This window comes from Maniola jurtina, chromosome 5, assembly GCF_905333055.1.
Source record: "Maniola jurtina chromosome 5, ilManJurt1.1, whole genome shotgun sequence".
Taxonomy (NCBI): domain Eukaryota; kingdom Metazoa; phylum Arthropoda; class Insecta; order Lepidoptera; family Nymphalidae; genus Maniola; species Maniola jurtina.
This window is the reverse complement of record NC_060033.1, coordinates 9597202-9611527: the sequence shown is the minus strand read 5'-3', so window position 1 is coordinate 9611527 and position 14326 is coordinate 9597202. Positions and strand designations below refer to the sequence as shown.

Genomic DNA, 14326 nt, shown 5'->3' with positions numbered 1-14326 from the left:
AGCCGATATATAGCCTCACAGGGGATTGTACTGGTTCAAAAAGACTAGAGTCCAGAGCCGTAAAGCAAGTTATAAAAAAGCATAGATATGATAGATTAAAAGAAGACGTTTAGGTTTTGGTTCAAAAAGTTTCAAACATAGAGTAGGATTAACAAAAGGCCCCACAGACCCATAGGTACCCAGAGCCGTAAAGCCATTATTAGCCAGTTAAAAAAACAGTCGTAAAAATAAAAATACAGATTTTGTTTTGAGCCGAATAAGAGAAACAAATATTTTAAAGTAATAATGAAACAGTTAAAAAATGCAGATGCGGAGCGCTTAAATCCATGTTTAAAGGTATAAGTCAGATTTCAACTAGTTTTACTGTATGAACTTGTGTATGAATTATATAACCTATTGCCTAAACTTTACTTTGTATCTTATTGCAGGAGCAAGAAAAGTCGTATCAGTGTCTTAATAAAAACGGATTTGATCGCGAAAAGTGTGAACCCTATTTTGATAACTATAACACCTGTAAGAAATTCTGGGTAAGTCAGTTATTTGTTTTCAATTTTAGCAATTGCAGTTACCATACTTATGCTCTGGGTAGGCAAGCCAAATCTACAAACTATTGTACATTTAAAAATTCATTATTTCTAAAATCTCTCCATTCATCATATCAATATTATTATGAGGGATCTATGGCCTAGGTGACAGCAAGTCATCCGTGAGCAACTTTGACCTGAATTGTTAACTAGATGAACCTTTTTACGTCCCTAGGAACTTTCAGAGCATGTAAAACTCTCAGTCTTCAATTAATTTAAATAAAGCTGATCTGGGCTGTACTCACGTGGTTAATTACCACATACTAAGCCCAACTAGTTAAATAATTATTACTATCACTAAAATCTGTAAATAATTGTTAAACCTAAAAGTTAAAATCCCATATTCTTAATTGAGTTGTATGGGGAGAGAACCTTGAGCTACATACTTCAAAGACAATATGTGATTAATGGATCTCTATCCATAAACTTCATTACTAAATTCACTAAGAGGGATTTGCACTAAGTCTGCGTCTTTTATGTTCAATATATTAAACAGAGCTCTTAAATGGTTGCAGATGGTGGTAAATAGATAAAAAATATTTTGATTTTAGGGTAAAGTGACAAAAGACAGGAGAGCCAGAGGTATAGTGCCATATTTACCTGATGTTGAAGACAGGGAGAAAATAAAAGCAGAATATGTTCAGAAGATGGGAGGAAAAACTAATCAATAAATAATAATCCAATTATACTAATGGTTTATGAAATGTGTGGTTGTACTATGAATTCTGTCCAAGAAAGAAACAAGATGTTTGAAATTAGAGCCTTATTTAATTTCACTTGTTTTGTAACTTTGTAGTATTTGGATTTATATTGAGTGAATAGATAGGCAAATCTGATATTAGCTTTTAGGCTATTATGACAGTTGGTCTGTTTATGCATAACACTAAAGCTGAGGTCAGACTGCTCATACTTAAGGGCTTATACACAAAACTGTGATGTGTCACATTGAAAAACCTGCCAGCTCGCACGTCGCGTCGCAAGAACTTGCGAATTGATTCGCATCAAATTCGAAGGAATTGTCACCTTATCGTGGAAGGGAAACGCCTTGCCTCACATAATCACATCGCAGCAATTCGTGTCACATCTTTCTGCGTTGCGAATACGCATCGCGTCGCATCACAGTTTTGTGTACAGTCCCTTAGATGCAAGATGTTGTAAGTCTTAGCAAAGTCAAAGTATGCGCTCCAGTAGTCTGGTTATTATTTTGTTTTCTATGTAGCAATATCAGGTATTGAAAACATATCCAGCACACAATTTTTTTCAACAGCAATATTGTTGTCACCACAGATTAGGCAACATACACTAAAATTTTAGAACCATTGATGTTGGAAGAGCCGGTTGGTTGGTTCAGGACCATCAATATTCTTACATAATCTTACAAATATATCAAAATGATAGCATTATAAGTATCAATATCTTTTCGCACTGCTGACATCCCTATTGTATATAACATAGACTCTACATAATTTAGATGTCAGAAGAATTCTGATCTCAGCCTCAAACTACTAGAATGTTAAGACCAATTATTCACAGCTGTTGCATAGTAAACATACCTTGTCACATTACATACTTTTCCAAATTAGATCAAAATCGGTTCAGTAGAATTTGAGACCACACAGGGGTGAGACAGAGGGCAAAACTAGTAAGTATGTAATATATTATTTCTTATATACTAAGTAATAATTAAATAGATATACAGTAAAATTGTGGCTTATTCTATTGTACCCAATCTGTAAACTAAATTGACAGGTTCAAATCTAGTGTCATCCTTTTCCACAGGCTGTATTATGAAAGGTATAGTTTTAGTTAAGAGGTTTGTGTATAACAGAATTAGCCACATGTGTGTAGCTAATATTTAATTTAGTTTATTGTTTGCATTTCATTAATGTTAAAGGCTGATGTGTAAAAAAGTACCACCTTAAGAAATATTATAATAGTAATTTACTACTATTTTACTTACTACCTCATTAGTAATTTATGAAAAGGGTGCATAATAGGGGTTATTATTTGAAACACAAGTTTAAGAACCTAGCGAGGTTTTTGATAGTGTCACACCTGAGAACTAATTATGTGCATTTTCCTACACTACCTACTGTATCTAAATTCTTAGCGAAAAATTCGTAAGTCTATGTTCTAACCCATATCTCAAAATCATAAAATCGTAAGTAACATGTTTTGTCGTAAGCTTTTCTTGAGATTGCTTGCAAAAGATTGTTTCTGGTTTTTGTTGCTGATTTTACTGAATGTCAGATGGAGTCAAATTCTGCAGTTTTTTGTAAATACCACACAGACAATTTAGGGTTTTACGATATGAGCGTAGACTAATCACCTTATACCTATACCCTATAGTATTTTACTGTGTGTTTGTATATTTATACAGTATTGTAAATACTTTTATTTTATGCACAATAAATTACAATTAATATTGGGTATCATTTTTTTTTCTTCAACCTTCCGTGGTATTTAATATATTAAACAAAAATGGGGATAATCAAAAAATAAAACAAATAATTTCTTTCTTAGTAGGTATTATATTGTCACATGATAGTGTTTAGTGAGAAGCAATGACATGCCAGTCTGTGTAAAAGCGATTATCTAGCTAAGAGCTAACTAAGCTATCACAATCAAGGCAAATTGGGAAGAACATGTTCCATAATACAACCAACTAGACGCTAGAAGGATTTTTACAATAGCACAGATTTGAATGTAAGAAAAAGAAAAATCTTTTTCACTGCATTTATTTCTTTCTACTTCAGCAAGAATGGGATGAGCGATTCAATCTTAATTTAGTTGACAAAACAATAGACAGTGACACAGTGTGAGCGATGTGGTGTTATTAGTGGGAGGTCCCCTGTTCGATTCCCGGCAGAGGAAATTTAGAATTTTATAATTTCTAAACTTTCTCTGGTCTGGTTTGGCTTCGGCTGTGGCTAGTTACCACCCTACAGGAAAACCCGTGCCGCCAAGCGATTTGGCGTTCCGGTACGATGCCGTGTATGGGTACCAACAGGGTATGGGTTTAATAAAAACTACCATACCCCCTTCCAGGTTAGCCAGCTTCCATCTTAGACTGCATCCTCACTTACCAGCAGGTGAGATTGCAGTCAAGGGCTAACTTGTAATTGTAATAAATAAATAAACATATCTGGACTCCATTACAATTTTAAATAAGTATTGTTCCTATTATTTTCTTATCAAACAAGATGCACTGATTAGTTTACCAACTCAAAATATGTCTTCCAGAGGTCCAACAAAAATCCACCCATTTAACGCCTAGTATTGTTAGATATTTAACATTTAAAAGTTAAGTATTTCAAATTAGTTATGTACAGAATTCCATTTCATCGCCTATCATAATTGCTCATGAAATTCTTAACACTGCTTTCATTTTGATTTTTACAACTGCAATGGCAGAATCATCAATCACCATATTATTACTTAGTTAAAAATTAAAATATAAGAATATACTCAATAGTCTATTTTCAGAAGGTAAATTTATAAAGTACAAGGTAAATAAAAATGCCTCTTTTTACTTATTTATAATATAAAAAATAATTGATTTGATTGTAGGGTGCCCGGACCAATAGTTGACCGGCACCCAGTAGATGAACAAATCTGTTTTTATTTAATTATTTACCACATACAACTTAGCACTGGCTTTTGGTGTACTTTTTTTTTGCTTATCTCAGTCTTTTTGAAATATTCATTATTTGCTGATAAAGCGGCAATAGAAATACATTTTTCGTACATGCTTTATTCTTTTTGAGTAAAATTAGTAAGAATAGTAATAGATAATAGAATAGAAGTAGTAAGATTTTATTATTCTGAACCACTATTTTTTTAAACATTAAATCATGCATTTTATATTGCTTAAAATTACATTTTGTCCTGGTCTTAATTAGAATAAAGGGAATTTTAATTACCTACTTTATTTGCAAGCCAAATCATACTGAAATAATTTAAAAAAAAAATCGCCTTTTAATTTTTTTAGTTCATAAATAGGGCGGATTTCAGTCATACTTAGGGATACATCAGTCACAATCATTGTAGGAGGCACTTTTTCAATATTTTTGCAATTTTAGCCTAGTTTGCGTTCATTTAGAAAAAATAAAAATAACTAATTAATCTATTACCTACCCAGCTTATGCTGTGCAGCAAAACATTAAGAATTCAGTTCATGAGGTTTGAGAATAGGTAATTATAACAAGTTGAATTCAGCTTATTCGTTCATCTATTGGTCCAACTACCCTACCTATGCAGATACCCACTAATAGTTCTTACTAATAATACTGAAATTTTCAGTAAAGTTATTTATACAAATTAATCTTGATAAAAATGTCAAAGAGCTGATCGATAGTTTTATTTTTCACTTTGTAAAAAATATACCGACCTACTATGATAGGATTCCATAACTTAAGAGGTAAATTCGTATTTACAATTTTTTTCCTTACAATACTGGGATTAAAAACTAAATACTAACAAACAAAACGAACAACAAAATAAATAAGAAATATATTTTGTCATAAATTGTAAAATACTGCCAATAGCATATGTAGCTAAAAATAACACATTTGTTGTAAAAAAACTTTTTCCCTAACATTTAACATTAATTTAACTATATTAATTATAACTAACAGTTATATAAAAGTAAAAGATATTAGTAGGTATAGAAATAAGAAAAATATTGAATGACTCATCATTGGCACTTCTAGTTGAGTCTGATTTCTGTGATTTAATTCCCTCTTCATTCATGAGCGAATCCACTGTATAGTCTATAATCATAATGTAATAAATAATATTATCCTGTCAAGAAACATTTCAGAATCTATTCTAAGCATTTTATATTCCCTTGTCTATTAAATAAAATCTATTAGCTTTAAGCATCGAGTATTATAAAACACAGATATGTAACCACAAAAATACTGCGCGCGCAACCGCTTTGCGTACTTTTGCTGATCGTATATTACATTATAGTTAGTCGAGCCGCACGTGGCGAATTTTTTATTCTGAATTTTACTGAAATTCGGCAATGAAAATATATGGATCATAATCATCCGATACGACGTCCACAGCTGGACAAAGGTGGGAATTCACCTTCCATACAAGGATGGCATTTTCATTAAATGCGTTGCTTCTGACCTCTTGCGGCTCGACTCGTGTACGATCCATTTTTATCGTCAAGTGACAATCTTATGAACAAAACTCTCTAAAAATAGTATGATATTACTAAAATACAAGAATAAAATATAATTGTTAAATTCGTTAAAGCTGATCGCTCATATAGCTACAATAAACTATAATAATATAACTGACGAAATAAAAATGCGTTGCATACTGGACGTGCGACTAGATGGGAGATCAGCTTTATTCAGGTTTTGCGTACATGGTTATTCGCATAAAATATTCTTTATATTATGTTAAAGGCCAAGGACAAATCTAGCAAAATATCGCGAGCGGAGTTTTGCGCGCCAAAACTTTCAGCGCTGATATGGCGCGTTCTGATATTTCAATGCGTTAAATTGAACGAAAACAGAATTACGCGCGCGATTTCCTGCAAGGTTTGTCCATGGCCTTATCATGAATATTATCATAACAATCAGTATTTTGTAATTCATATGAAAATAATAATAATTTCTTTCGATTTTGGTATATAGTGTATAATGAGGATATCCTTAAATTATTGTAATTAATATAAAATAAAACACATAGACGCTTAAAATTATTTTTAAATAATCCATAGACAATGCGTGCTTTAAGCATTTAAATTAAGAGTGTACACTGAATAATAAAAATTATAGAAAAAAGATATAATAATTTTATTCATAGTGTTAATTCTGTTGTGCATATGTGAACATACACAATAATATCTTAACTAATCTGAGAGGCCTAAATCGAATGCTATCCTTTTCCATAGGGAATATTATGAAAGATATAACAATACGTTCAGATCTGTCCATTTAGTTTAGAAATCGTCAACAGAATTAACCACAATGTCATTTCATACACATTCTTATATAAACAACATCAAAAACATCAGTGCTGATAAAACAAGATTATTATAATTATTTACAGATAAAAGACGGTGGTGTTTATTAATATATTATTAGATTAAAAAAAAATACATTTTTTTAAAAGACTGATTATTATTATTTTGCAAGGAAAAGAATTACTATCGTCTTAAAAATAGAATTGAAAGAAAAACTCTAGTTTGTTTTCGGAAATAACAAAAACGTTGTCGTGCCTCGTCAAGGTTTTGTATCATTACGATTTACGAAAATTATTTAACGTTTAGTTTGTTTTTATAAATAACAATTTAAAACAAACACAATCTGCTTTGTGTAATAGCTAACTTTGATTTTTGCAATGCTTTTAAATTCGTGGTAGGTACTTATAACATATTTTTTTCACTAGTAACCATCTCAAAATTTTTACAATCAGTCTCACGCTATATGTCGATATTCTTATATTCATAGGTGTGTGTATATGTTTCAGCACGAATTATGTGAATGCCATGGTTGATTTCATTGCTCAATAATCTTTATGTATCACGCCATAATAACTTATTGTTCTGAGAAAGTAGTACTTTTTTTTTCAAGTAAAGATTGTTCATCAATCTCTTTAGGCAATAATGGCAATAAAGTAACTGGTTTTTATGGCGTTGACATAAAGTTCAATTTGCAATGAAAAACTATTGAATTGTGATAATGGCTTTAGTATGTTATGTATTCAGCACGCATTGTCATCTAAAAGTCAATCCGCTCGTTGTTTTATGTGGAAACAGCTTATTCTGAAGTGATCGCACATTTGTCTAACCTGGAAGTAAGAAAACAGAAATGGCCTTGTCATAAAATAAAAGAACTATACTTAATTTTAATCCTTATATCTTAATTTAGGCCTTCCGACGCTGTGCTTTTCGGTGCGAGGTCGCCACTCCAGCACCTTGGGACCCCAACGTATATCAGTTTTTCGAATTATGTGCCCTGCCAATTGCCACTTCAGCTTCGCCACTCACTCACTGAGCTATGTCGGTTACTTTGGTATTCCTACGGATCAAGCATAGCTCTCTCCATCCCTTGCTGAGGGATTCTGAGTTTTCCTATGAGGCCCATAGTTGGCGACCATATCTCGGATCCATAGGTCATCCCTGGCAACACGCACTGTTCGAAGACTTTGGTGTTCAAGTACTGAGGAATAGTATGGATAAAAAAATATCTTACCACGCAGGTTCCGTAGTGTATGTGCGCAAGGACACTTAAGCTGGTCATCGCGTAGAACACTGACAGCTCATACTGCGGTAGTGCGAGGGAGAGCACGGTGGCCATCGACAGCGGCCACAGCAACCAGTTGACCACCTCGCATCGCTGATTGCTCATTTGACTTACGATGAGACGACACTGAATAAGGATATAATACGTGTTAGTAGCTTATGCTCGGGACTATCCGCGTGGATTTAAGTTTTTAAAAATCTTGTGGGAATTCTTTGATTTTTTGGGACAAATAGCATATATCCCTCCATGGGATGCAAGCTGAAGTAACAAACATCAAAACCATGATGTAACCGTAAAACAAAAAAGGTTCAAAGTAATCAAGAATCATTTTTAACGAACTTCCAAAAAGGAGAAGATTTTCAATGTGATGCGTATTATTTAATACTTTCGTTAAATGGAGTTTTACGGCAGAGATTTTTCAACATCATCCAAACCTTCGTAATATCAGATTAGGTTTCACGCGTTTTTTCATAAGAGGTATAGAGAAAATAATTTACGCAACGCTTTGCGACCTGAATTACACTTTATTGCGTCGTATTCTGTAGAAATAAGTAGAATTCTGTAGAATTCTGTAGAATAAATGCTATTATGTTACTGTGTTATGTCCTCAACTGCAATACGCAATTTTGCTATCTTGAATGATAATGTACTACATAATAAAATAATTAAACTTACCGCTACATTGCTAAAGAGCGTCCCAATTAGAAGGAAAAGCGCGCGCGGGTCACAGTCCGGCAACCGATCAGATTTGTGAACCCAAATAGTACATACTATGAACATACTCAATAACGACCATAACGGCCGTAACGCTTCCGTAGTTGAACGCATTTTGCCTGTACGTAGTTTGTATGACCTGTAATACGAAAAAAAGAGTATACGACCTGGCTTCAATGAATCAATCAGCTTGTTTGCGTCCACTGCCGGACACAGGTCTTCCCGAGAGGGCGCCACTACACACAGTCCTCCGCCTTCCTTATCCGTCCACTTTCCGCTACCTTTTTAAGGCCCTCAGTCCAGTGGGTTGAAAGTCGTCCCAAACTGGACTTACTGGTACACGGTCTCCACTCCAAAACACGGCCATCGGTTCTACGACAGGCATGATCTGCCCACAGCCATTTCAGCTTATAATTTGTTAAGCTATTATTTGGTTACTTTTGGATTTCCATAGACCTATAACAGATACACCTAGTATCTGTTGCCACTTACATTCGACTAAAATAGGCTACGCCAGAAGACTGGCTTCATCGACCCTTCATTCAGCTTCACCTACTCGGACTTTTTTAATTTGGGTTAAGTTTACAGTTTCGGGTCTTATGTATTATCTCGTAGAAGCGCATTCACGATTAAAAGCTATGATAGCCATCGTCGTTAAGTCGTCGGCCTCCTATTTGTGGGGTCAGAGTTTTGATTCCGGACACGCACCTTAACTTTTTGGAGTTATGTGCGTTTTAGAAATTAATTATTACTTATTTTTACGATGAAGGAAACCTGCATGCTTGCTAGTTCTCCATAATGTTCTCAAAGGCGTGTGAAATCAGCCAATTTGCACTTGACCAGAATGGTGGTTTATGGTCAAAATCCTTCTTATTTTGAGAGCAGGGCCGGCGATGGGTTTATGACGATAATGAATAGAATAATTTGCACTTACAGGTAGGTGTTGTAGAGAGCAACTGGTAGATTAGTGAACACTCCCGTAGCATATATGAGCCATTCGAAGGCGTTGGCGAGAGTGTAGCTGCCGAATATGTAGCGCTTATAGAAACTGGTGCCTTTCACCCCCGTCCATAGAAACACGAATGTTGACGTCTATAAAGAGATTTTATTAGTACAATTATTCATTAGCTAATGCCGGCAACTTCGTCCACATGGATTTTAAAAATCTTATATTACAGAGAGGTTTACATTGTAGAGAAAAATGCAAACTACATGTGGATCTGTGATCTTCTAAATATTTTTATTATTATATCAGCATTCTACTTTTGTTTAATAAGACAGAGGTTTATCTATCACTTACCCACATACTGAAGTCGTAGCCCCAGGGCAGAAATAATACGCCAGTATTATATTTCTCCCAGTGACTCAAGTAAAAGTTGACTAGAAGATTCCACATTATGTAATACATTCTGTAAAGAATATTAGATATATATTGTACATAAATATAAATAGTATAGTTAGTATAGTATAAATGCGAGTGTTGGTTTGTCCTTCAATCACGCCACAACGGAGCAATGGAACGACCTGATTTTTACATGAATATAGTATACTTTTTTGCAATTATGTTTCCTACCAATTATAATCCGGGCTACTTTAAAACAATAGTCAATAGGCATCTTCTAGGTCAAATGTGGATTGGCAGACTTGACACACGTTTGAAAACACTATGGAGAACTCTCAGGCACGCAGGTTTCCTCACGATATTTTCCTTCACTGTTAAAGCAAGTGATATCAATTAATTGCTAAAACACAGCTCCAAAAAGTTAAAGGTGTGAGCACCCTTCGAATAAGAGGTCAACATCTTATTTAATCACCAGGGACCCGCCCTCTGGCTTCGCACTGGGAGCTTATTACAATTTTCGTAGGGATCTCTAATTTTTTGAAAAAAAAAAATATAGCCTATGTTACTCAGGAACAATGTAGCTTTCTAGTGGTGAAAGAATTTTCAAAATCGGTTTAGTAGTTCCAGAGATTATCCCCTACAAACAAACTTACTTCTTTATAATATTAGTATAGATAAGTAATAGTAATAGTAGTATAGCCTAGGGCCTAGGCTATCACTGCTTTGCAAATGGTCGCTAAGTTACCATTTAAGTTTTGACAATGAGGTAAAATACTCACCGTAATGGTGATATGGAGAAATCTTTTCGACCATAAATTGAGTAAAGACAGGCAGGTATGAAGAATACCGAGTAAGAATCGAGCCCATGGTCAAATAGTTCTCCTAAGGGTCCTGAAGTTTGAGTACGCCGCGCTTGCTTGCCGTCGATACCATCTGAAAATTACATAATTTTGTATTTTGATTTTTTTTTTGAAATTTTTTCACCACCCATCCGTTTAAACGATTTTGACGAAATCTGGTACAGAGTTTTATTTTTAATTATTTCTCAGTCATTATTCCACGTCTTTTGTTAGTTTTAAGTGTAATAACAATTTTAAGTAATTTATCGATTAAACTAAAAAAAAAGCACGTCACGCATTGTGACGTCACAATCCAGTATTTCATAGAAGCTCGCTACTGAGTGCGTGTTTTGACGTTTGATAAAAAGTTATTAATTTGACTAGTTAGACACTAGGTACCCTATTGAAATATGCAGGGTATCCACATAGTTCAATTCACTACGTATTTTAATTTCGTAAGTACCAACCATACGATGGAGAGGAATGCATGTAATTTCTTATATCGGTAGTACTTATGTTCAGATATCCAATTACCTCACTCGAAGAATGTCTTACATGAACACAAAAAAAATTGTTTTCTGTTATCAGTGATTAGTATTTACTGACTCAATTGATTACTAATCACTAAACACTTGTGATTTACTTAAGCAAGGGGAAATATAATTGACGAAAACAAATTTGAAACATTTCTAACACTGATTGACGAACCAATGACGGCTGCATATACCGCTGTTGCAGACCTACGGACCCTCGAATAAATCGATAAATTACCCGCGCAGTAGGTTCATAGTCAAAGCTCTTTTTAGGGTTCCATACCCGAAGGCTGCCAACGAGACCCTAAGCCTCTGTTGTCCGTCCGTCTATCAGCGGGTTGTATCTCATGAATTGTAATAGATAGAGAGTTAAAATTTTCACAGAAACTGTCTTCAATAACAAAAAATAGTAAAAATTACGATATAGCTGCCATGAAAATTACATAAAATTAAAAAGTGTTATTTCTTGTACAACGATACGGAAACCTTGGTGCGTGAGTCTGGTTTGCACTTGACCGATTTTTTCTTACAGAACTTAAAAATCTCACCTAGTGTGTACGCGACAAATAGGAAGATGGCTAATATGTACCACAATGACTGTGGTATTATCTCAGTGTGCCCATTCAGTGGTTCCGACGACGGCGTCGTTTCATTGTGGACTCTGGCACTGGCCGCTAAATAGTCGTAATCGTAATACGACAGCAGCAAAAAGTCGAGTACAGTCAACAGAAATCCAACGAACGTTAGGACGTTTGGCGCCACCCATCGCGGTACATACTGAAAAGTTAAGATTTACTAAGGCAACCTATCTTTAATTTTATCCAGTACATAACATGAGATTAAACAGGGCTCATGATATATGTATCATGAATTTATATCACGATATACATATGTATAATTATGTTTATGATATTATACGCGGACGAAATCACGGGCATCATATAAATATAATACATAATAATATGATTTTATATTTATATGATGTATAATATAATACATATAATATAATACATCATATAATATGATTTTAAATAAAATATGATGCCAGCAAGTTCATCTGCATGGATTTAGGCTTTTAAAATCCTGTAGTAATTTTGATGTTCTGGGACAACAAATACCCTATGTTCTTCTCCGGATGTAAGGTATATATAACTGGGGCTGGTCGTTAGCTGTTATTACATAATAAAACACTTATACATCTTCTGTATGGATATTCAAATAATGTATTTTCAGTGCCGAGGCTATGTGATAACCTATTGTCAAGCTTATCACAATGCTTCAAGGTCTGCGGCAAACTTTAACATCTTTGCAATATATGTATAATGTATATTCATGCTTTCATTATTTACGAGGTATATAGGTCAGGCTTTATCTTTTAAAATAAAGAAACTCTTAAAACAAAATCTAACACTTCTATGTGCAGTGCACAAGCAAATATAGTACATTGTAATTATTAATTTAATTACTTGTCAGCTAAAGTAAGGTTTCATGCAAGCATCAAGAAATAGTACCTACTTGAGAAAAGAAAGTTACATTGTAAGAAAATAATACACAAGTTATTATATTGTTTCTATCTATGTAGATATATTATTGATTATTTATTAGTTGGTAGTTGTTTATTACTTAATTTGTACTTCTGCTTACCTCAACAACTTTATTCCAAAAAGGATGCATCACATACACACTTAGTGGACTTGTATCTTTTGACATATACTGAAAAAAATAGCAAAATAATTAGTATAATCTTTATTATAGCATGTTCCCAGTATTTAACTAGGCTTCAGAGCTAATTCTGTTGTCGTTTTGACTATCTCATTAGTGTATTGATTAGCATATTTGACTATGGAATGCAGATGACAAGGTCCACAGTTGGGCCAAAACATAGCTCTAGCTTATTTTGATAGCGATCATCATCACATTTTTAATAGACAAATTAGGGCTTCGCTGCAACCATATAGCCTTATAATAAGTGATTTTGCGATCTAAGGTGAGGGCATTTGCCTAGAAGGATATTAAGGAATGGTCGATTATTAATAAAAAAAATTGGGTAAGTAACTAATTTTAAGTCCTGATCCTCTCACTAGGTTGAGTGATATCAAAAAAGTTTTAGGGAGCCACTGGATACTACAAGCTGGACCCCAAGCAGTGGTGTGGAAACTCCTGTAAAACATTTGTTTAAATGGTGTACATCCTGCAGTGGAAACCTATTGGTTAACGACGACATACATAATAAAATATTTGCTAATAAAAACTACTAGGACCTCTTATAAAATTTATTCTTGTTTAAACTTCAAATTACTTATTTAAATCTGTACTCATATTCGAGCTATAATTGGCGTTGCATTACAAAATTAGACGAAACTACAGTAGAATGTTGCGTAAATGATCGATAATTTTAAGGTTACGTTCATAAAAACGCATTACTATACAAAACACTTTAAAATACATTTCATAGAAGAACTATAGGAATTTCAAATACCTTATAATTGTCGAATCCATCGAGGTGTTCCCGACTGAGATACTTGTAATTAAACATTTTTACGTACTGACGAATTGAAAACTTTTCGCGAATGCATATATATTAAATCACTTCTTGAATATAAATATTGGGTTTGAAACACATTATTCTATATTTTTCGAGTAACTGTAACGAAATTAAACTTCAATTAATTAGAGCGACATTTAAATATTAAATTAATTTAAAAAATTTCGGCAACAGCGGAACAACTAAATTACCAAATTCTAAAGCCCAAACAAAACGTGATTACATACCTACTCCAAAGAGTATGTAATCAGTAATCACTACGTTACCTACTCTTTGGCGCAAACCACAGTGCAGTTGCAGTGCAGCGCGCAGCATGACAGATAATGACAGACAGTTGCAGTGTTGCCAACTCTTTAAAACCGTTTGTCGCTATGCCGCCCATATGCCGCCTTTGAAAAGTCCCCAAATGTCGCCAGATGTAGAAAAAGTTATTGAAATCGCTGAAATCAGAATACAAAATCGATACAAAATAAATCAGGATCTTTTAAATATTTTTTGTTT

At 33.9% G+C, this 14326-nt stretch overlaps 2 protein-coding genes across 3 annotated transcripts; one reads left to right on the top strand and one right to left on the bottom strand.

Annotated features, from left to right (window-relative positions):
• Positions 1 to 179: 179 nt before the first annotated feature.
• Positions 180 to 3285, top strand: LOC123865778 (coiled-coil-helix-coiled-coil-helix domain-containing protein 7). The gene is made up of 3 exons (XM_045907010.1): positions 180 to 336; positions 429 to 527; positions 1136 to 3285. Exons 1-3 carry the CDS (start codon positions 286 to 288, stop codon positions 1253 to 1255), a joined length of 270 nt encoding a protein of 89 aa, XP_045762966.1. The 5' UTR covers positions 180 to 285; the 3' UTR covers positions 1256 to 3285.
• A 615-nt stretch (positions 3286 to 3900) lies between these two features.
• LOC123865776 (ethanolaminephosphotransferase 1-like) lies at positions 3901 to 14082 on the bottom strand. 2 transcript variants are annotated; one of them, XM_045907007.1, is made up of 10 exons: positions 14053 to 14082; positions 13760 to 13924; positions 12925 to 12993; positions 11829 to 12057; positions 10688 to 10841; positions 9867 to 9975; positions 9501 to 9658; positions 8528 to 8705; positions 7802 to 7978; positions 3901 to 7397 (listed from the first exon to the last, which is right to left on the bottom strand). In XM_045907007.1, exons 2-10 carry the CDS (start codon positions 13814 to 13816, stop codon positions 7335 to 7337), a joined length of 1194 nt encoding a protein of 397 aa, XP_045762963.1. In that variant the 5' UTR covers positions 13817 to 13924; positions 14053 to 14082; the 3' UTR covers positions 3901 to 7334. The 2 variants fall into 2 exon arrangements, with proteins under 2 accessions (XP_045762963.1, XP_045762962.1); XM_045907006.1 differs by having other exon boundaries at positions 14017 to 14080.
• Positions 14083 to 14326: the final 244 nt, after the last annotated feature.